The sequence below is a fragment of the Panthera onca genome, chromosome C1 (genome assembly GCF_046562875.1).
Source record: "Panthera onca isolate mPanOnc1 chromosome C1, mPanOnc1 haplotype 2, whole genome shotgun sequence".
In the NCBI taxonomy this organism is placed as follows: Eukaryota; Metazoa; Chordata; class Mammalia; order Carnivora; family Felidae; genus Panthera; species Panthera onca.
Window position 1 is genome coordinate 89725999 of NC_138346.1, and position 22721 is coordinate 89748719.

Below are 22721 nucleotides of genomic sequence, written 5' to 3' on the forward strand. Positions count from 1 at the left end.
CATTTCTTCACTTAGGCCTCTGATTCTATAAAAAGGGTATGGCTTGAAGAAAGGATATATATATATATAACAACAACAATTTCCTAGGGAAACAGTAAGAGTGCTGTGCTAAGGCAAGAATGGGATCTATATGGTAGGTTAGGAAAATAAAAACATCCATTGATGCACCCAATTCCTGGATTATGGTTTACTTTAGTTTATTATAAACTAAATTGAATCATTATTCCTGTTTTGTTTTGTTTTGTTTTGTTTTGTTTTTTCTCAGACAAAATCCTTAAAAAACTCTTTGCTTCTAAGGCAATAGGATTCATACACTTCAACTTACAGAAAATTGAGGGAATTAACTTAGTTGTTATCTTTGAAGAGGAAAAATGTTTTTATTAATGTAATTGCTACATATGATTGTTATTGTCATATTAATCACCGCAGTAATGGGTGCTATATAGGAACTTCACTTTGAATCATTAAGTGAATAACCCTTGTCAACCTCAGAGGTTCCCTAATAGATATATATTTTTCTTTTTCACTGTTAATATTTCACTGTGTAATTACAGCTACCAATCCCTGTGCAGCTAATGACGGCAAAGGCCCCTGCTCTCACATGTGTCTGATCAATCATAATAGGAGTGCTGCTTGTGCATGCCCCCACTTGATGAAGCTCTCCTCAGACAAGAAGACCTGCTATGGTAAATTTCTTGGAGTTCTCATCTAAAATTTAAATTGAATTCTCAAAATTGTATTAGCATTAAGATTTTCCTCAAAGTGAGCCAAAAGATATTTTTAATGTCCTTAAAAACATTTGAGGTAGTGCTATTTCCAGACTCTATTGATGATTCATCTACTTTGGGGAAGACTGACAAATTCTTTAAATATGTGATATACTGCACTTTGCTATTTATTACCTTATTCATTTTTTTCTTGCCGCTTTCCGATTTAGTGTGTTAGCAGAATTTATCTCTACAAAACAGGGAGATTTGTAAGTGAAAGTGCATTTTCAGAAAGTGATGATGTAGGTAACCCATGTAACAAAGAGGTACTCAATAGCTTTAATCTCTTCCTGCTCTTCTAAAGCTATTTTCACATCATTTTATAGGGGATTATCGACTTGAAGGGGTGAGAAGTGAAGTAAAATGGGTAACTTTGAAGTATTCCTAAAAAATATTTAAACAGCACGTTTAAACTAGAAAAAAATGATAATGAAATTTGTGAATGAAATCAGACTGTGGAGTTTTTCTGTTTTATTTTACTTTTAAGTAATTTTTATTTGCAGAGCAATTACTTTTAAGGACAGAAAAGAATATACTCACAAAATCTTCACTTAGGAATTTAGATACATGTCGATTTAATTAATTTTATATAATCATAGCATATCTCAACAACAATAATCTCAAAGAGAGCAATGAAATAATAGAATATCTGTGACTTCTTCTATTTTATTTCCTATTTTATAAACTCTGTTCAAGAAAAATGCCTATGGAAGTAAAATGATGCAACATCACTCACAATGTTACTACAGATTTACAAAACTTTATAAGAAAGCATGCTTTAACATTATTTGAACCTGAATTTTGATAGGGAAAATGTGAACATGACTTTTAAGTCCATGCTTAATTTTGTTTTACTCAGAGATAGTATAGAAAAAATACTCTTTGATTTCTTCAAAAATCATTTAATGCAATGCATTATTGTTCCAAAATATACAAAGAACAAATATGGTTGTTTGACATTTGTAGAGGTCATGTGTTTTAGCAATTGTTTAAAATTCTAAGATCAAATTGCTGAGAATTTCCTGTCATTTCTAACAAAAGAAAAATAATGGCAAGGATTCTAAGTTGTTTTACATTTGTTTCTATTAAGTATTTTAATTTAAATAATAGATAAGTCATTCCTGCCCATCAAATCTTGATTATGATTTTCTGGTGGTAAAATTCTATTAAGTCATCAACAATTAATATTTTAAAATTTCTAGATTGCTTCAAACTCGGCAAACTTATAAGAGGAAAACACTTATTTCTGTTTCTTTTCTAGAAATGAAAAAATTTCTTCTATATGCAAGGCGTTCTGAAATCAGAGGAGTGGATATTGATAATCCATATTTTAACTTTATCACGGCCTTTACAGTCCCTGACATTGATGACGTTACTGTGATAGACTTTGACGCATCTGAAGAACGTTTATACTGGACAGATATTAAAACACAAACCATTAAGCGGGCTTTTATTAATGGAACTGGATTAGAAACTGTTATTTCAAGAGGTAAGAGTTTTGCAAAATACAACTTAAAAAATGTTACTCAATTTGTAATAATCACAAGTCTCTTTTTTATTCTTTTTTCTATTATCCAATTCTATGTTGTTAATTGAAAGTTGGAATTGATTATTCAGAGATTTAATAATATGCTATGTCTTAGCAACTGTAGAATGCTATAATTATGTAGCACATAGTACTCTAATAACTAGAAATTTAGTTTCACAGGAAAAAAAATTCAAAAGGGATCTCCTTAAAATTTACAGACTTCTAAACAAAAATATTTGAAGATTCCCTTCTGCTGATGGGGGAATTATAGTTAGGGCACAGAGAAAATATAGGACTTTGGAAAGGACTGGGCTTCCCTCTCTGAATCAAGCTTATTATCAACTTATTTTGCATAAATTTCTACAGAACTAGACTCCACAAATAAGACTATTCATATCCACCTCCTGACCTAGCAGATGGAATCATAGGTTATTGGTAAATGTTGTTAACTTAGCCATTAAAAAAACAAGTAACTTCCCCAAAATGGAAAACATAGTTGAAGTGAAGTGAAACATACATGCAAATGCAGTGGTTAAACTCTAAATATTTAACATTGAATTATCCTAATCTTTTTTAAAATTTTGTTAAAGTGTGATTTCTTGGTCTGTTGTTGTTGTTGTTGTTGTTGTTGTTATTTTAGTGTAACTTAATTGAGTATCTGCTCTTTTTCACTACTGCAAAACCAAACAAGACATTCCTGTTCAATTTCCTGCTCCATAAGCATGACAGAGTGATTTGGAAAACTAAAGAAAGGGTGATCAGTAATCCATATAGATATATCAAACTCTCATGTTTTGAAGCATACTAAAATTTTTAAATCAGGCCTTATTTGAACAAGGATCAATCCCTTAGTGAAAGCAATAAGAAGTACAGGTTTTAAATTCACTGGTTTTCAAGAGTTTTCCACATATCATACTTAGAAAGCTGGCTTGAGTACCACTAGTAGATCTGAGAGTATTTGACCACTAAAGTGCTTTTTTATTTATGCTAGCTCTTTATTCATCTAAGTTTAGTACTGTTAAGGCAACTTACATGAATTGGTTATAAGCTTTTTCAAATATTTATTTCAAACTTGCCATAAGAAAGGAGCCTTTCTAAAAAGGCTAATGCAAAGACTTCTTCTTTGTACAGGATTTTTTTTTTTTTTTTTTTACAGAGGTAAGATGGAATGATTGGATAACCACTGTTAGACTAGGTAATGGTCTTGAAAGATCAGTTAAACACCTTGAAAGATCAGTTGAAGGATATTAGGTGCTTCCCAAGACTGACTGTCAGGTGATCTTCTCATAAGAAATTCATCAATGTCTAACAGAAAATTGTTAAGCACTTTATCATGAATGAGAAATCCTTACCAAAAAGCTTTGTGAACTGTATGAAGTAAAAGACGTGATACCTCAGGAAAATATGGGGACAATTTTCTGTCTGTAATTATAGATTGATAGCCAGTAGTAATTTGGAGTTTGTCTTTGAGAAAATCTCAAAGACTTATTTTCATTTAAGAAACTCTATTTATAATTATTAACCAAAAATTGAGCCATGAAATTTTCTAACTAACAATTAATTCATATATTCATTAGGATCAACAATCGTTAATTCGGTTATTTTGACAAATATTGGAATACTTTATATAAGATAACAAATTGAAAGAGGATCAGTATTGACTGAGCATAGAACAAGAGGACACACTATATACAGGTTGATCGAGGTAAAGAAATAAATAGAAACCGAATAATTCCAGCCTTTACAGGTTGTTGATTTTTATGCTAGTACTGAAAATAGTGAGAACTAAGGAAATGTTTTAAGGAGGGCACAGCTATATAGTTAGGTTTGCCTTTGGAAAAGATATTCTAGCTTTTAGATTTAGTAGAGAATTGAAGAGGTCTCAGGTAGGGGGTAGGTGGGCCATGGACTCTGGGAGACTAGTTTACTGGCTGCTATAGTGGCTTTAGTAAGAAGTGATAGAAACCTGGACTAGAAAGGAAACAATAGAGATCAAGAAATGTGGGAGAATTATAGAAATATCAAAGAGTGAAAATATAAAGGAACTTAATTGGATATGAAAGTTGAGGAATAGGCATTGTCAAGGATAAGTCCTTCATTTCTGGCTACCCTACAAGTTGAATGAAGTTGTGATTTCCTTTCTTCCAGAGTGAAACCTTGTTAAGGCCTGATTTATCTTTCCATTATTAGAAAGCTTGAGAGGAACTTTTGACAGTTCAGCTTGTGAGCTCATCAAAGTATCTCAAATCCTGCCAGTAATTGTACTTTATTTTATCCTTTAATCTTTTAGATTCCCTAAGAATGTCTGTCTGACCTTTCTCTTACTTCTTACATGTCAGCCTCTGTATTTTCTTACTTTGCTATCCTTCTTCTACTGGACTTTTTCTTGAGAGATGCTTTCTTTCCTTATCTTCCTTAGCCTAAGTCTAACGTGAAACTTGCTTCAAAAATCAGACTCTAGGGGCGCCTGGGTGGCGCAGTCGGTTAAGCGTCCGACTTCAGCCAGGTCACGATCTCGCGGTCCGTGAGTTCGAGCCCCGCGTCAGGCTCTGGGCTGATGGCTCGGAGCCTGGAGCCTGTTTCCGATTCTGTGTCTCCCTCTCTCTCTGCCCCTCCCCTGTTCATGCTCTGTCTCTCTCTGTCCCAAAAATAAAAAAAATAAAAAAAAAAAAAAGTTGAAAAAAAAAAAAATCAGACTCTACATTTGTCTATTGCCCCAAGCAGACCATTTTTTTTTTTTTTTTTTTTTTTTCTGAAAAACACTGAAGCTCTTTGGGTCAAGCCTTCATGAAGGGGTCTAGAAATAGTTTGCCTGTTTTGTCATTTTCCATATCCTGAAGTACTAAGCTATTCTTAATTTATGTACTATCTACAAGAGCTATTTGTTATATTTACTTGTACAAGGTACACTTAATTATAAGCATAAATACTAACACATGACTGTAGGCTCATTCATAGTATAAATTAACAAATATTTATTACCGTATGTATATTTGTCCCTTTCACAAAAACCAAAAATAATTTTATTCTAAGAAAAAGTAACTAACAATTCATGGCAAATGTTCTTGCTAGTGGTCTGTGGCCTGACTCTCTGGTGGTAATTAATTCTTATACTTGAGTCACTGCTTGGTCCAAATATTTTTCAATTATTTATACTTTCAGGTTTATTTTGCTGATGTGATAAATAATATCAGCTGCCATTAATGGGACAAGCACCATTATCTCATATAATCTTTCCAAACCTATAATTAAGAATTACTTTTGTTCTGCAGAGGAGAAAGCTTAAAGTTCTAAAAGCTAAAACTCTGTCTCAGAAATAAAATGAGGAAACAATGGGGGCACATTCATACTTAGGACTGTATGATTACAGCTCCCATCATCCTCATTACCCTACAATAAGAGAATTTGGGACTTCATCCCAAGTAGCTGGGTGTTGTCCTTTTATACTCATTTGCCTCTCCTGAGTGTTCATAATCTTACCCAGGATTATTGTACTATACTGGATACAAGATTGTCCCTCCCCCAGCTCTAAATAACATGACAAGAAATTCACTTGCAATTAACATAGGAAGAAAAAAAAAGAAGACATTAGTTAATACACCTTAAAGTTCCTTATATAGACCGGGAGTAAGACAGTTGAGTTTCACATTTGTATCTATTCCTCTTTCATCTATCATTTATTCTCCATACAGTGCTTTGAGGTCAGTGCTTTGAGGTAAATGTTACTTTTTGCTTTTAAAAATGAGGAGGCATTTACTTCAGGTTTGCCATGGTAGGAAATACCAGAGCTTTGTTACATCCTAATTGGATTTTGACTCTAAAGTTGTGCTATGTTTCCTCCTGAGAATCCCTTCCTTTTACAAATAAGGAACTTCAGCAAGTAGAGAGCAGAAACTTTATTGTAACCACATGGTTTGTACAAATATTTCTTTCCAATGTTCACTGAATATACACTCAGCATACTCTGCAGAGTTCATTTAGTAGTACCTGGGTGAAGTATGGGGTCATTCCATCCCAGTGTCAACAGTTTTACTGGTTTTCTGAAATATGAGAAAAAGATTTTAGAAATATGTTGGCAGTTTTATTAGATTCCAAGCTACTGTCAATAAAATTTTGTTTTTTATTAGGAAAATCTCCTGGTGTGCCTCATTATTCTAAGGTAAAGTATAAATTTTTCATCTTTGGAAAATTAAGGACTCAACTTTGGGCAAATACAATTGATTCAGCAAAGTATTTTTTAGTACTAGAGTCATCTACCATCTGAATGAACTGGACTGTTAAGTTGAGTTAAGCAGATGCTAAAATGAACAAAAGGAAGATTAATATGAATTAGAAGTATATCTATTTATAAAGAACATTCTCTTACATGGTAGGAAATTATCATATAATCATATGCTTTTTTAACTACAAAAATATAAACCACTTCAAATGCCAACCTTTTGATCACATTGCTACTATATAAAATTTAATTCTCAATGATACTTTGAATCTAATTGGACCTATTTCAGAGTAGATTTCCATTATTATTTGAAATTGTTATCCACTTCTGCCAACAATTATTTTGTCAGTGAGTACTAACGATTCACTCATTCCCTCTATTTTGCAAAACACCATATTTAATATGGTAATAAAAATGCTTAGAAAAAAAACTATTATGAAAATTGGTCCAGAGAGATTGAAAGAAATGAAAACAGGTCAGTAATAACAGTGAGATCTAGATTTTGGAACCAGGCCTTGAATTAAAGTAGAAAGTTTGGATAGGGAACATCTGTTGTTTTGCCTCTTTCTGAGTGGGATTTCAATTTTCACTTTCACCCAGGAAAGCCTTTTATGGAAGAATGTCAACATCTGTGATTTAAAAAAAAGAGAGAGAAAAGAAAAGAAACAAAGAAAGACAAAATCACACCTATAAATGCCATTCCATTGAGAACTATGTATCTACAGCAATGTGTGCTAATTGAGTCATACTTCCTATCTTTTTTCTTTACCTTTTAGTTAGAAGAATAGAATTTTCTTTTATTTTTTCCCCATAGGCTTTATATATGTATGGATTCTATATGTGGAACATTAGATGAGTAGAAAGATGGCTTTATTTAGTTAAGACAGTTCATAACCTCAGGGAGCTTCATATCTGGTAAAAGAATGAGATATAAACAACTAACTAAAATATAAGGCTACATGAAATATAAAGTTTAATAAGGGTGTCAGGTACTTAGGAAATTAGCACAAGGAGTATTAAGTTATTATATGGAATTACCTAAGTAATTACCTAATTACCTTAGGAAGTAATATTCAAACTAGACCTTTGGGGAACCAGTAGCTTGATCAATCCAGGTTGAGATATCATGAGGTACAAAGCTCTGGACACTTTCCATGTAGAAAGGTGCAGGTAGTGAGCGGTAGCTAGACCTTCCAGAAGAATAACTTAGAAGGTTAATGTGACAGCACATCAGAGAAGGTCTTATGTCAGGATGAGCAGCAGTTTTGTATTTTTGTATTTTTTTCCCTAAAGGCAATGGGAAATCACTGAAAATTTTTATAGATGTTTATAGGTGATTCAGACCCTTTTGAAGATAAATCAGATAGAAATCTGAAATATTGAAAACTGATAAATTATAGATAAGAATACAGCTAGAGGGGCACCTGTGTGGTTTAGTCAGTTAAGCATCAGAGTCTTGATCTCGACTCAGGTCATGATCTCATGGTCGTCGAATCAAAACCCATATCCTACTCCACACTAACAATGCAGAGCCTGCTTGGGATTTCTCTCTCTCTCTCTCTCTCTCTCTCTCTCTCTCTCTCTCTCTCTTTCTCTCTCTTTCTCTCTCTTTTTCACACACACAAACACACACAAAATAAATAAACTTAAAAAAATTACAGCTAGGAACTTAAGAAATGTTCTAAATCTAGAGTAAAAACTAGACTAGAACAATGAGAGGTATAAGAAGGTGACAGACACCAAGCGTGTGGTAGATATAGAAGTAATTGAACCTGATGACTGGGAGAGAGGTGAAGTTAACCAGATAATTGGAAAGATATTGGAGACATTGATCTAGATGAAAATAAAGGAGACAGCCTTACTTTAAACATTTTCCCAAATCAGCAGCATATCTAAAATACAAATAATTATAGGTTTAGGAGATTGAGATGTATATTCTCTAGGAAAAACAACAACAACAACATAGGTTTGGGATACATACATATGTGTTAAACCTAAAACAAACAAACAAACAAACAAAACAAGACAATGATAAACACTAAATTATTCAGAGTTGAAGAAGCATAAAATTAGTGAGGGTGTACATAGAAGGCTCCTAAAGTGTTTTGTAATATTCTCTTTCTTAGGCTGTTTCTTAATTTGCATACCATGTATTAAATATGGTAATATATGTGTTTGTGTGTATATAGTTTCTCATAGTTGCAACAAATGGGATGTTTAATATTTACCAAGTTCCCTTGAGACAGCTTTCAAAGATATTACCAATTTGCTTTTATTTTAACATGGCCCCTTAGAACAGATATGTAATTGCCTAGAAGCTCATTTCAAATGAGTTTTGATTGGATATAACCATATCTTTCCTCAGAGAATTATGAGCATTGGGATCCCCTCCTTTTTTGAAGACATACATGATTTTGGGTAAAAGCCTAATTTAGGCCTACCTCCAAGATGCTGGTGTCAGCAAGTCCACTGCATAGGGGAAAGAAGGAAGGAAGGGAGGCATGGAGGGAGGGAGGGAGGAAGAGAGAAAAGAAAGAGAAAAAAAAGAAAAGAGAGAGAGAGAGAAAGAAAAAAATAAATTTCATAAGCAGAGAATTGACAACCATTGTGCTGTATTTATTTATTTTTTTCATTTGGATTTATCTACACCTCAATCAGTTTATGTGGTTACCCATTCCTCTTTCATCTAAGGCCTTTTTTTCTTTGATCATTTTCTTTTTTCTGAATTATATCCTTTAATATTCCTTTAGTTTAGTGATAACCTAATATATTTTCTGAAAATATATTTATTTAGCTTTTGTTTTTGGAAGATATTTTTTAATCGTGGTAAAATACACATAAAATTTATCATCTTGACTCTTTTTAAGTATATAATTCAGTAGTTTTACGTACATTCACATTGTGAACGAATCATCAGAACTCCTTTCATCTTGTAAAACTGGAATTTATAGCTATTAAACAACAACTCCTGATACCCCCTCCTCCCAACACCAGGTAATTTTACTCCCCAAGTTTCCATCATTCTACTTCCTTTGTGAATTTAACTGCTCTAAATGCCTCTTAGAAGTGGAATCACACAGTATTTGTCTTTTTGTGAAGGGCTTATTTGACACAGCTTGATATTTTTAAGGTGTATCCATATTGTGGCAAGTGTCAGAATTTATTTTAAGGCTGAATAATATTCCATTTTATATATGTATCACAATTTTTATACATTCATCCATTGCTGCACATTTGGGTTATTTGTACCTTTTGGCTACTGTCAGTAATTCTGCTGTGACCGTAAGTGTGTATTCAAGACCCTGCTTTCAATTTTGGGGAGTATATACCCAGATGTGGAACTTCTGGATTCTATGGTAATTCTATTTTTAATTTTTTGAGAAACTGCCATGCAGTTTCGCACAGAGGCTGCACCATGTTACATTCCTACCAACGTTATACAGAAAGGTCCCAATGTCTCTACAACCTTGTGAACATTTGGATGTTGTTGTTGTTATGTAGCCATCCTAATGGGTGTGAGGTGGTTTCTGATTGTGATTTTGATTTGCATTTCCCTAATGGTTAGTGATGTTGAACATCATTTCATGTTCTTCTTGGCCATTTATACATCTTCCCTGGACAAATGACTATTCTATTCCTTTACCCATTTTTTAAATAAATATTTTTGTTATTGTTGAGATGTAGCTGTAAAGATAATTTTGTTGAGTACAAATTTCAAGTTATTTTCTCTCAACCCTTTGCTGACAGATATTATTCCAACAACTTTTGCATTTTTTGTTGCTATTGAGAATCTCCATGTTTATCTAACTATCATTCTTTTTTTTGGTGTTGTGTCTTTTCTCTCGAGATGCTTTTAACATTTTTTCTCTGTCTTCATGGCATTGTTTTTATTTAGGCCTCTAGTGTCTGTTTTACTTCCTATGGGATCGTGTATTTTTATCAGCCCAGGGAGGAAAAAAAAACCTCAAATATTGTCTCTGACCATTTTCTCTAACCTAGCCTATTTCCTCCTTTGCAAAATTTGGTTAGATGTGCTAGACTTCATTCTAACCTCCAACTCATTTAATCTTCTTGTTTCTCTGTGTTGGCACTGGATAACTCCTTTAATTTGTCTTGTATCAATTCCTGAATTATATCTAAGCTGGTGGTTAATTCACTTAATAAATTGTTTCTTTTTAATATTACTTTAAAAATTATTTATAAGTTATTTTTTGGTTATCATTTATGTCTTCCAAGGGTATTTTTAAAATAAATTATTGACTTATTATTTCAAAGCATATTTTTTTCTTTAAAATATTCCACTCATTTTTCTTTATTTCACACAACAATGTAAAAACAGATAAGCTCTGGAGTTTTAAACCTATTGTTAAGTTTTCTCTTAATCCTTGCTCTTATATTTCATTTCTCTGTGTGTGCTTTATTTTTGTGTTCTGATCTATTATGAGAATGAACTCAATCTAGGGAATTCTGAGGGCCTACATTGAGGAATATGTTTTCTTCCACAGAGGGTTTCAATTTGCTTCTGCTGGAGGGAAAGGGAATCACAATAAACTGGAAATCAATTATATTTGATTTGTCCCCCATCCAACCAGACTAGTCATCTGTTGCCCCAGTATAAACTAATGCTTAAAGTTTTTGTTTATTTCTTTTGTTTTGTTTGGGTTAGGTTTGGTTTTGTTGAGTTTTGTTTTCTGTATTTAGAGAAAGGACAGCAAAAATAAGTTTTGTTTTTATTTTTAAATTATTTTCCTTTTTTAAAAAAAATTAAATATTTAAAAAGACAGAGAGAAAAAAGGGCAGAGAGAGGGTGATACAGAGAATCCCAAGTAGGCTCCACACTTTGAGCACAGAGCCCAGTTCAAGCCCAGGGCTTGAACACAGAAACTGCAAGATCATTACCTGAGCTGAAATCAAGAGTTGGATGTTTAACCAACTGAGCCACCCAGGCTCCCCTCAGTTATTCTCCTTTTTAAGCAAGCAGGGAGATTTATTTTTTTCTGTTCACCTGTATCATTGAGGATGTATACTCTTCTAATATAGCTGGTATTTTTCTTGTTTAGCTTTCCTAGTCTTTATGCATTTAAGAACTGATCTGGGGGCGCCTGGGTGGCTTAGTCAGTTGAGCGTCCGACTTCGGCTCAGGTCGTGATCTCACGGTTCGTGAGTTCGAGCCCCGCGTCAGGCTCTGTGCTGGTAGCTCAGAGCCTGGAGCCTGCTTCGGATTCTGTGTCTCCCTCTCTCTCTGGCCCTCCCCATTCATGCTCTGTCTCTCTCTGTCTCAAAAATAAATAAACATTAAAAAAAAAAAAAAAAAAAAGAACTGATCTGTATTGCACGGAACTAATGATCCGTGAATCTCTGGATTATAACTTGATTTGATTTCTCAACTTTTTGTCCCTATAGCTGCACCAGCCTCTGTGTTCCCATTTGCCTTCCTCTCTGGTTTTAGCTAACATACAAGTCTGTGTTAGCACTTAGAGACTTTCCTATCTGTCTTGTGATCTTGATAAATCATTTAAATGGTATAATTTATCATTTTTCAGAGAATATTATTGCAATAAAGGCTTTTCAAAAAAGGTAAAGGTCCCTCAATATAGAAAATTGAGTCCTCTGAGAAATTTGCTCAGAGGTCTTTGACTTACTTGAAAACAAGAGTTAAGAGTCAAAATAGTATTTTAACATTTTTATCAAGGAAAGAAAACGTTCATTAAACATGGCAGTTTTTATCCCACTCCACCCTTATGGTGAATTTGCCAGGTTTCTCTGAAAAACAAACAGACAAACAAACAAATAAAAAACAGACATGGGTTTAGTAATGGTTAAAAACTACAAAAGTTTCATTTTAGACTTAAAGTTGGTAATTAGAAACTCTAAATGGTGGGTAGAAAAAAGGTAAGGATAAAGAATGATAATTAATATTGGCTGAGTATATATTTGTATATGTACTCCTGAGAATGAACTTGAGGACCTTGTCTGATATTTCTAGCTCAGGTCACATATCCTTAAAATTATAGATTATATATATATCATGAATTTATTAATCAATTCATTAAAAAATATTTATGTTGAAGCAATGTTGTATACATTTGGGGAGCAGCACTATAAAGATATATTAGCAAGGAATCTACCTGCAAGAAATATATATAAGAGTAGTAATATGTCAGGAAATAACCATCACATTAAGTACAAAGGGATTGACCAGATACAGTCCTGTTGTTAGGTAGATAGAGACAAACTTTCTGGCTAGGACATAAAATTGATTAGGTTTTTGTGGTTGAAGGGTGATGTTGTCTATCTGCTTACTTACTTTTGTGTGGGATTCAGGTAGAAGGAAATGTAATAAGTTATGGATTCCAGGTAATGCCCTATAGGTTCAAAAGGTCAGGATAAGTCTGGAAATCTGAAAACACATCAGTATGACTGAAGTGTAAGGTAATTCGTTAAAAATAGTGGAAAAACAAAGTTGGGAAGGTAGTTATATTCAGATTATACAGGAAGCCAGGCTAAGGAATTTAGACATCACTTTCTCAGTGGTTGAAAGCTATTGAATATCTTTGGGACAAACAAAGGTCATGATGCAGAACTCTCCAGTCAGAAAAATAACCTGGCAGCAACTAAATCATTTGGTTGGATAAGGAAAAAGAATGGATGCTATTGCAATTTTAAAGACAGAAATAGATTTGAGAGGGCATGAACCATAGAACTGACAAGGACTAAATAGGTATTAATAGCTTACATTTGAATATGCTTTCCAATGTAGGAGTGCAATGTATTCTCTAGACCATATGATTAAGAGTCAATCAGAAATAAATAAAAGGATTTTGAGCAGCAGAAACAGCCAAAAAATAAAAACAAAAACCTTTGGAAAACATGTATTTTAGAGAAAATAAAAACATACTGTGTCATTTTTGCCAATACCAAGCAGTCCAGGGTAAAAAATGCAGAAAATATTAAGTCCTTGGATTGGCAAAATATCCTTCAACCCTGCATTAAACCGAATAAATAACATCATCTAACGTAATATTCCCAGCAATCCTATGTATTATCTGTAATTAGCCTCATTTTCCTGATAAGAATAGAGGCTGAAATTTAAGTGACTTGATTAAAGACAAAAAATAGGCACCCAACCTAGAACATGAAGCCAGGTGTTCTCATTATAGCAAGACTGTCTCTCAGCAACCAATTAAGTCCAGAGGGTGAAGGAGAAGAAGGAATAAATATCCTGGATGAGGCAAAATAAATAAGTATCAGACATGCCATGTTTAGCCTTACAGAGGTGTTGTAGTACTTTTTCTCAAGAAGAGGGATCCAGAGGAGGACAACTAAAAAGAAATTTCTAGTGTTGGATCAAAAAAAAAAATAAAGTTGACATTTGAGATTCACCAACTTACCAGTAAATTCATGATGAAAGGTAACTTGCAGAGGAAAGGTTGTTGATTAGAGGAGAATTAAAACATGGATGATACCTTCTAAAGGAGCTGTGATTAAAAGTTATTTAGAAATAATAAGAGCATTTTGAGCAGAAAGTAGGCTCTGTCGGGTTTGGAAAGACATACACGGACGCTGGAACCTACCAGGCCAATACTGACAGTATAACAGACCTAGAACCACCAGGTCTCCATGTCCTATTTTGCTCTTTTAAATTTTGAAATAATTGCCAAATTTTACAAATCTGATGTTGTCACTTTCACATGAAAAATCCAGCGTTGTGGCATCTTTTAACAATGGTAAAAATGGAAGATTTAACAGTGTGGAGTGTTCAGCAACAGCTGCTCTGTGGTTCCAGCGGCGCTTGGGTTGGAACCACTGCTCTGGAGCAGTGCCTGGGAGCAAGTTAGAACTTGCCAAATGCCAGGCCCCTTCCCAGACCTACTGCATCAGAATCTTCCTCCTAACAGTCTCCAGGTGTCTTACAAGTTTGAGTAACACTAGTCTAAAGAGCTTTGGACATTCAGTATGCTTGAAAATAACAGAACTGTGTAAAATAAAGACAAAACCAGATTAGAGGATTCAAGTGCCACAGATTGGGGACTAAATGGGCCTACTTTATATGTTAATATGTTAAAAAGATTTTCTAGTAAATACCTGAAAAAGCTTTTATAGGATCCATCATTTTTAACACTTGATTTTAATTTGTTTCTAATTAAAGTATACAATTGTATTTAAGCCTAAATTCCATCCTTTTTTAAAAGATGCCTAATTAAATAATCAAGGAATAACAACCCAAATATTCATATTGGCAGCAATGAATTAATCGAAACTTAATTAGATTTTAGTAATTTCTGTAGAATCCACGTTGGAGGAATATTAAAAGGATTTTGTTTCTTTGCTCATATCTCAGTCCATTTCTGTTAATTATCTATTTTGTAAGATGTTCAACTCTGGTGATCTTGTTTTAGGAAAGTTGAATTGTTTTATTTCATTTCAGGAACAAATTGGCACTTTCAAACATAAAATAGCCCATTTGTTGACGGCCCACAAGTACTTTCTCCTGACTAGAAAGATGTGCTACCAACTGAAAAAACTGTTACTCTAATTTGAATTTTGGTCACCTTGGACCATAAGACCGCTGCCTGTGTCTGCTCCTAAGTATTTACTAGTGAATCACTGAGTGTTAGTGTAATTTCAATGCTAATTGTTGCTTCAGGTTTTCAAATGGCTCAGCAGTAAGACATTAATGATTATTCATGCCTTAAGAAGGGCTGATAAGGGAATGAGATTACAATCTTGTACAATTTTAGCTAACAAATTAAATTGTAAATTAAATTTTCCTGAGACAGAAAATAACTTACTTTGGAAAGTCAAAAAGAATGAGAAACTTCATTCACTTTTAATTTTCTCTTTCCTGTTTTACAGATATTCAGAGTATCAGAGGGTTAGCAGTGGATTGGGTCTCACGGAATTTATATTGGGTTAGCTCTGAATTTGATGAAACACAAATTAATGTGGCACGACTAGATGGCTCTTTGAAAACCTCAATTATCCATGGAATCGATAAACCACAGTGTCTTGCAGCTCACCCAGTCAGGGGGTAAAGTATGATTATTTTTTGTAAAGTTTTTCAAAAGTTTCACACATTTTTACCTTGATTTCATATAAAAACTGTATTTAATTCAGAGGAATTATTAGCCATACGGTAAAAAAAGTGAATATGAAAATTGTAAAAGAGATCCCTGCTTAGAGATTTCTGGTATCTGCATAAAATCAGGTTTTTATATATTATTATAACATTTTATTAATTTATGTTTCTAAGGAGTAACAGTTCAGAATAAAAAAAGAAAAAAAGGTACAAGGAAAAGTCATTGATTTCATTTCAAATACCAGTTATTAGTAACATATTTACTGCATGCTGATGTTACAGTAACTGCTAAGTAGCTCAAATTCTCCCACCTTCTGGCTAATCATCATGCACACATGGAGAGAGCTTGTGTAGGGCTAAAATACTTTCTCCCCAGTGCTTTCAATGGGAATGGCTGAAGTGACTTTGTTTTCTTCTTTGGTATCTGGTTTCTCTAAACCAAGAAGATTCAATCTTAATGAATTACTTTACATAGAAATGATTTACTATAGTCATAGATATTTCAGTTGTGAATGTAGGAGGAAACAGGAAGTGAGAAGATTGTCCTTCAATGACAGGAAAAAGCAGGAGTGATGCTTTCTTCTGAGGCAGACCTGTGTGTTACTGTCGGCAAGTGTCTCACCAATTCGCTAAAAAGAATTCAACCTGACCCAAGAATTTACGTTGATATTAACTTTCTTCTTCAGTGTAAGTTTTTAGTCAACAAGTAGGCCTACATCTAATATTTTTAATCCATATCTCTTAAATTAAGGAAACTCTACTGGACAGATGGAAACACAATTAACATGGCAAACATGGATGGCAGTAATAGCAAGATTCTCTTTCAAAATCAAAAGGAACCAGTTGGTAAGTTTGTTTGCTTTTTTCTTTTTGAATAGTCACTGCAGTGTTTAATATGACAAACCTGTACTTATATATCTCTGTTCTCGAGCCTGAAAGGAAATATTACAGATTAATAATATAAATTCAAGAATTTATCACTATCATTGAATCCATTGGGTCTAGGTGGGTGAAGGAGGAAGCACTCTTTTTTTCTAGATAAGAAGATAACGTCCTTTGATATGAGAATTTTTATAGTATCTTAAGTACTGAAGTCACTTAAAGCTTGATGTAATTACTTAATCTCATATTTTTAGTGGTGAATATCTGATACATTGCTGCAGTGGCAATATAATGTACCAAGGCTTCCCTGATCGTCATTGTGTTGTTATTAGCAGTTATAATTATGTAAGTATTTAGTGTTTAGTTTTCAGCAGTTTTTTATTCACTATGGAGTAGATTGGCTTGGTTTGTTATTCTACCTTTGCTAACCATTTAAATCATTAGATAAAACTCGATGGTGCTGAAAGAAAACTCTGATGCCTATCCGTAAAACATCTCTTAAAAATTTAACTATGAAGATTGTTTTTTTTTAAATTTTTTTTTTTTTTCAACGTTTTTTATTTATTTTTGGGACAGAGAGAGACAGAGCATGAACGGGGGAGGGGCAGAGAGAGAGGGAGACACAGAATCAGAAACAGGCTCCAGGCTCCGAGCCATCAGCTCAGAGCCATCAGCCCAGAGCCTGACGCGGGGCTCGAACTCACAGACCGCGAGATCGTGACCTGGCTGAAGTCGGACGCTTAACCGACTGCGCCACCCAGGCGCCCCTGAAGATTGTTTTAGAAGTTAATATGTTACATATGTATGCATAGATAGATTTACATTGTAATGTATATAGTTTTCAAATCCTAATCACACTTTCCTCCTATTTTCCTATATTTCCTCTTAATTTTAAGAGGCAAGGCTTATCACACTGCCTATTTGTCATCTCAAGTATCTTTTTAAAAAAGTCCAGTAATGAACCTGGATTTTGAGATCACATTAAATGAGAGTGATAGAATGTACAAAAGAAAGCCATAATTGCCTTGAATTGAACATAGTGTATTTTTAATTCTGGGGGGAAAGTCAATTCACTATGAAGCTTTTCAGCATTTTTTCTTAGTTTTAGAAATGTGGTAGTATCCTTATCTGAAGGAGCTCATTTTACTACTGGTGATTCGGTAAAGGTGCAGTGTCACCAAGATTTACAATAAATAATTCTTTTCATGTAGTCTATAGACGAAACCTCTGATAGAAAATGATAATATTAACAACTCTTTTCTTTGGACTGGCTGTTCTAAGATTTGATACACAATTGAAATTCAAGTTAGTGTTAGAAATTAAAGGCAAATTGAAATGCTAATACTTCTGTGTGGAAAATGATAGGACAAAAGAAACATGGGCCTCTACAAGATTAGGACCCATACAAAAAACTTAATTTGGACTCAAGCAATTCAGTTGGTGCTTATCTAGAATGGTGCAGAATATTTAATATGGAAAAGTGAGTATGATGAAAATAGTATGAGCAAATAAAATCCTTACATTGTAATGCGGTAGCCACAGGTTACACCAAAATGTTAATTTATATGCTTGTTTCGATAATGGGAAAACCTTATCTTCTTTAATGCTAAATATCCATTCCCCTACTCAAAATAAATTTTTAAAAAACCCTCCCAGCTTACATAAAGAAAGGTTATAAAGAAAAATAGTGTTACTGTTTACACTTATTGTTGTATTTGAAAATCACCTTAAATTAATTCAAAATGATACTTTTAAATTTTAATTTGCCCAAGATACACCAGTTTGACCAAAATAACCCAGAACCTCATTGTGAACGCTGCCTTAAATCGGCATTAATGAGTATGGCTTGCAAGTCCGACATTCATTCAATAAGCAGATTTTTATTGAGTATCAGATTTTGTATTAGGACTATTGATAAAAATTTGATACCCTCCTTTTCCTTAAGGGGGACAAGAACCTAAATCACTTTAGATTCCATTAAGTAAATTTAACTCAGTGACCTTCAGCAAATTGTTAGCTTGGTGGTACTTGCTTTCCTCATCTGTAAAATCAAGACAAAATGTCGATTTTATAAAGTTCCCATGAGGACTGATTGAGGAAAATTTATTAAGAGAACATCTGGCCTTTAATACTAGAACCTATCAGGAGTAATAATACAAGGTATGTTGGATCCAATAGAAGAATTTGAATTATTTGATTGCAATATTGAGAGTATAAATGAGTTCAGTAAAGAATAAATATGCAATAGAATCCATTGAAATATTGCAGAGGATTATAGGTAGCAAATAGGCCTCTGAGATGAGCAAATTTTTATGCAAATGTGAGGAATGTACTCCATATTGTTTTGTTTTACTGCTAATGCTAAGAGGTAAACAAGTGGAAGTAGCTGGATTGTACTCTCAGATCTTCCCAAAATAATCCCTGGGGCAAAAAGACAACTGGGCCCTCATCTTCCTCTTGTAGTTCTTTAAATATATTTTTAATTTTTAATTTTTTAACTTGATTTATTTATTTTGAGACAGACAGAGAGAGAGGCAGGGAGAAATAGAGAGGGCAAGAGAGAGAATCCAAGCAGGCTCAACACTCAGAACAGAGTCTAATGTGGGGCTCAAACTCATGAACCCTGAGACCATGACCTGCACCAAAATCAAGGGTGGGCTACTTAACAGACTGAGACACCCAGGCACCCGTTCCTCTTGTACGTCTTGATGTTGTTTACAAAAAGGGTTACGTACAACTTCCTTCTGTAATTTTCTACTTTAGCAAACTAACATGTTAACCAGGTCTCTGCCGTTCTTAATAAGAGACTGTGTTGTCCATTCATAAATGTAACAAATCATTTCCCTTTTTTATGTTCCTGAAATCTGAATGGCAAATGGGCTGGCAAATACTCAGCCCAACATATTCTACTACACTTCTGCCCACAGATACCTTTTTTTTTTTTTTTTTTTTGATGTACAGAGGAAGAAAGTGAGCAGGTGAAATTCTATCCTGCCTCTATTCTCCCTTGATTCCCTGCAATGGGGAATATTTCTATCTTCGTAGGTCATTAACCATCAGTTAACACTTGCCATCTTTAACTACCACTTCAAATTAAGTGAATTAAATTGTTCAAGATGTAAGGTACAAGAGGAAGAATGAATTTAAGGCGCTTGGAAACTAGGGACAACTTGTAGTAATTTTCACATTCACATGAAACATTCCTTTTACTGCTTGAGGGATAATATGGTTTTGGAAAAATGTTGTTTTAGGATCATACCAAACACAGATTTGAATCTCTGCTTTGATACTTATTAACTCCGTGACTTTAAACATGCTTCTTTCCTTTTTGAAGGCTCAGTTTTATTACCTGTAAGATAGAGATAACAGTGTCTGTCTTTTTGAGCTATTTTTAGAGTTAAAGGCTCATACGCAATATCTTATGTTCCACAAACCACACACTTATATACTCTAAAGAATATATGCTCAAAGAAACACGTACAAGGATATTTAATGCATCATTGTTTATAACTCTAAAAAATTTGAAAAGGCTTTAAATCTTCATCAGAAGAGGAATAGTAAATAAATGCAGCATATTTATGTGCTGAAATACTGTATACAAATACGAATATGTTTTTGTATATATATAAAAAGATGTGATAGATCTCAGAAGCATTGAGTGAGAGAAGTAATTAGCAGAATGATACTTATGGTATGAAATCATTCATAGAAGTTCAAAATGAAACATACAACATTAATGGATATTGCTCCTGGTTGAATATGTTTATAAAAGTATGGAAAACGTAAACTGGAGATAATCCACACCAATTTTATAATAGCAGTTCTCTTTAGGAAGGAACAATAATGACATTCAAAGGGAACTTTCATCTTTTTCAAAAGATACTTTACTGTGTTAATAGAATTTATTTCATATTTCATACAAAGATTCAAATTAAATACAGTAAAATGTTAATAGTGTCCAGTTATGGGGGCACCTGGGTGGCTCAGTTGGTTGAGCATCTGACTCTTGGTTTTGGCTCAGGTCATGATCTCGTGGTTCATGAGTTCAACCCCACCTCAGGCTCTGTGCTCATGGTTTAGAGCCTACTTGGGATTCTCACTCTTCCTCTCTCTCTGCCCCTCAAAATAAATAAATAAACTTAAAAAAATAATGTCCAGTTCTAGGTAGTAAATATATGATTGTTTATTAATTTTTCTCTCTTCTGTGTTAAATGCTGGCTCTTCAAAATATCACCAAAAAAAACCCATTGTGTAGACCAAGCTGAGTTTCTTACTTCACACACTGAGGGAGAACATTAAGTCATCAATGTCTTAGCAGTATCTGAGACAGGGAAAAGCAGCACTGAAATAGTAATTGAGATTGTGAAGTCTGGTTTAAGGCAGGTGTCAAATGAAGCTTGATTAGGATCATTGAGTAAAGATCATTATATAATTTTGGATTGATAGATACGGAAAGAAGAATTTGAGGGGAGATGGGTTAGAGACCAATGTATACAGTGTCATTTGTTGCTTTTTTGCTGGAGTTGATGAGCTGTCCAGGAAGTTCCTGAAATTTGCAGTTATATTGTTTTCAACTATTACCTTACTGGACAAGAGTTTATTAGAACAGTAAGTTATAACATTAAAGACAGTGGATAGTATGGGCCTCTGGGTGTCTCAGTCAATTAAGCGTCCGACCTCAGCTCAGGTCATAATCTCACAGTTCATGAGTTCCAGCCCCACTTCAGGCTCTGTGCTGACAGCTCAGAGCCTGGAGCCTGCTTTGGATTCTGTGTCTCCCTCTCTCTCTGCCCCACCCCTGTTTGCACTCTGTCTCTCAAAAATAAGTAAATGTTAAAACAATTTTTTTTTAAAAAGACAGTGGATTGGGGCACCTGGGTGGCTCAGTCGGTTAAGCGTCCGACTTCGGCTCAGGTCATGATCTCACGGTCCGTGAGTTCGAGCCCCGCGTCGGGCTCTGTGCTGACCACTCAGAGCCTGGAGCCTGTTTCAGATTCTGTGTCTCCCTCTCTCTCTGCCCCTCCCCTGTTCATGCTCTGTCTCTCTCTGTCTCAAAAATAAATAAACGTTAAAAAAAAATAATAAAAAAAAAGACAGTGGATAGTAAAGCCATGTTAATGTAGACAATAGCTGTGTTTTAGGTTTTCTCATGTATAAAATTAAGACTTTGTCTCATATGTCCTTTATGGCCTTTCTTCTTACTCATGTAAATATATTAAAAGCATCCTTTGTGGGGCGCCTGGGTGGCTCAGTCGGTTGGGTGTCCGACTTCGGCTCAGGTTGTGATCTCACAGCTCATGGGTTTGAGCCCCGCGTCGGGCTCTGTGCTGACAGTTCAGAGCCTGGAGCCTGCTTCGGATTCTCTGTCTCCCTCTCTCTTTGCCCCTCCCCTGCTCACACTCTGTGTTTGTCTCTCTCTCAAAAATAAATAAACAGTAAAAAATTTTTTAAATAAATAAAAGTATCCTTTGTAAAGAATTGTGTACACTAATATATTCTTCACTAGCTAATTCTGAAAAATTATCTACAATGGGAGATAGGAGACAGTTGAATATCTGTCAGTGTTTCATGAAAGGAAACAGAACCAAGAGTGTTAATGGATTGATAGATGAGAGAGAGAGAGAGAGAGAGAGAGAGATGATAGATAGACAAACATAGATATATAAAGAGATTTATTACAAAGATTTGTCTACTGAGGTTGTGGGAGCTAGCTGAGCAAAGCTGAAATCCTAGGGCGAGATGGAAAGTCTCAGGCAGCAGCTTAAACTTTAGACCTTTGCCAGAAAGTCATCTTCTTTTTCAGAGGAACCTCAGTTCTAACGTTAAGGCCTTTCACTAATTGCTTTAAACCCACCTAGATTTTTTAGGATAATATCCTTAACTTAAAGTCAACTGATTGCATGTAGTAACCACATCTACAAAATGCTTTTACAGAAAAAATCTAGATTAGTGTTTAATTCTGTAACTGGGGATGTTAGCCTAGCCAGGTTGACACATTAAACTAACATCACAATTTTTAAACACAAACTTTCTTATATTTTATCCACTGATCTATATGCCTGCAAATATAACAATTGCGTATGTTGATCCAAACATAGATTTCTGTAAATATTTATCTACAATTTAGTAAAAGCTCTCTTAAGCAGAAACGTAAGTGAACAAAAGTTAGCTGGCATTAAATAGCCATGCTTTCTGAATGGAGACTGGGCAAATGACTTTATTATACTGAATTTAATGTGTTCAATA

The 22721-nt window shown here is 34.2% G+C and overlaps 1 protein-coding gene across 3 annotated transcripts in view; it reads left to right on the forward strand.

Annotated features, from left to right (window-relative positions):
- Positions 1 to 22721, forward strand: part of LRP1B (LDL receptor related protein 1B) — a 1899539-nt gene that overhangs the window by 1302143 nt on the left and 574675 nt on the right. For all 3 annotated transcript variants that reach the window (XM_078451331.2, XM_078451332.2, XM_078451333.2), the window contains exons 28-31: positions 555 to 686; positions 2029 to 2256; positions 15371 to 15545; positions 16345 to 16439. In XM_078451331.2, the coding sequence (XP_078307457.2) occupies positions 555 to 686; positions 2029 to 2256; positions 15371 to 15545; positions 16345 to 16439 (630 nt within the window). The remainder of the gene's footprint in view (positions 1 to 554; positions 687 to 2028; positions 2257 to 15370; positions 15546 to 16344; positions 16440 to 22721) is intronic.